This window comes from Opisthorchis viverrini (genome assembly GCF_000715545.1).
Source record: "Opisthorchis viverrini unplaced genomic scaffold opera_v5_3708, whole genome shotgun sequence".
NCBI classification, from domain to species: domain Eukaryota; kingdom Metazoa; phylum Platyhelminthes; class Trematoda; order Opisthorchiida; family Opisthorchiidae; genus Opisthorchis; species Opisthorchis viverrini.
The window spans coordinates 1-1,059 of NW_008756233.1; the positions used below are offsets into that span (position 1 = coordinate 1).

Below are 1,059 nucleotides of genomic sequence, written 5' to 3' on the forward strand. Positions count from 1 at the left end.
AAAGTTAAATTACACATATGAACTCAGAATAAGCCTTTTAACTGTTTCTGGGTTTGTTGTTGAACACTTCTTGTTTGGTCAACCAACATAAAAAAAACGCACTCACTTTTCTTGCAAGGCTTTTGTCCAGCTATCAATCGGGAGAGACAGTCCAGCACCAACGGTCACCGTTGGTAGGTTTGGTGCCTCAAGTGAATGCACAAATATGATAAAGTCTCCAGGTTTGTATAGCTCTGCCAAATACCACTCTACGGCTTTGCTTGAATGCGCACTTCCGTCTACTGGTAGGCAAATCCTCCGGGCAGCATTGGTCACAGACACTGACATACGCTTTTCCGTGCTCATGTCTGAGACATCAAAACACCTGGCCACGCGCTGTTTTACTGTATATACACCTCGTAAGCCCAGTTTCAACGCCCATGGTTATCAGCCAATCAATTGCCACACATACCACAATCCGATTGGTTGATTTAACTGGCTGTAGTTGCCGATTTTATCACATGATATGTACAAGGTCACAGGCAAACCCGTTAGTAGGTTAGAAATTTCTGCAAGTACGAACGTACACTATGAATTAGTGATGTTATTTTGTGATGTTCTTCGTATGAGTGTGGACCAACCCCCGAATTTTGACTAATTCGTGTAGATCGTCCCCAAACTTCCCTGAAAACACAACGTTTGCACTAACTCCTCAAACACTGGTAGCACTATTGTCCATTTTTTTGTTAGGTTTATGCATTACGACCAACAGGCTCCGCTTTACATGTAGAACCTGCAAATTTCACTATAAGGTAGGTGCGAATGGAGCTGCTTCCTTCAAAAAGTCAATCAGTATTCATTATATTCAGAGGATAGTTCGTATATATATATGCATATATATTCGCTCGTACCAACGCTTCGTGTTGATATCATCTGAGAGAAGTGCACTTTCCAATGGACAGAATAAATTAACTTTTATTACTGAATTTCTATCTTGCATCATCCATCATTAATAGTTAAAAACAAATAACTGAATGGCGGATGAAATACGGTTCGGTGGAGTATGTTGGGCGCACGACA

At 41.1% G+C, this 1,059-nt stretch overlaps 1 protein-coding gene across 1 annotated transcript; it reads right to left on the reverse strand.

Annotated features, from left to right (window-relative positions):
* Positions 1 to 108: 108 nt before the first annotated feature.
* T265_16048 (hypothetical protein) lies at positions 109 to 345 on the reverse strand (the record flags this gene model as incomplete). The annotated part of the gene is made up of 1 exon (XM_009179540.1): positions 109 to 345. A coding segment is annotated over one exon (237 nt), but the record flags the coding sequence as incomplete, so codon positions are not given.
* Positions 346 to 1,059: the final 714 nt, after the last annotated feature.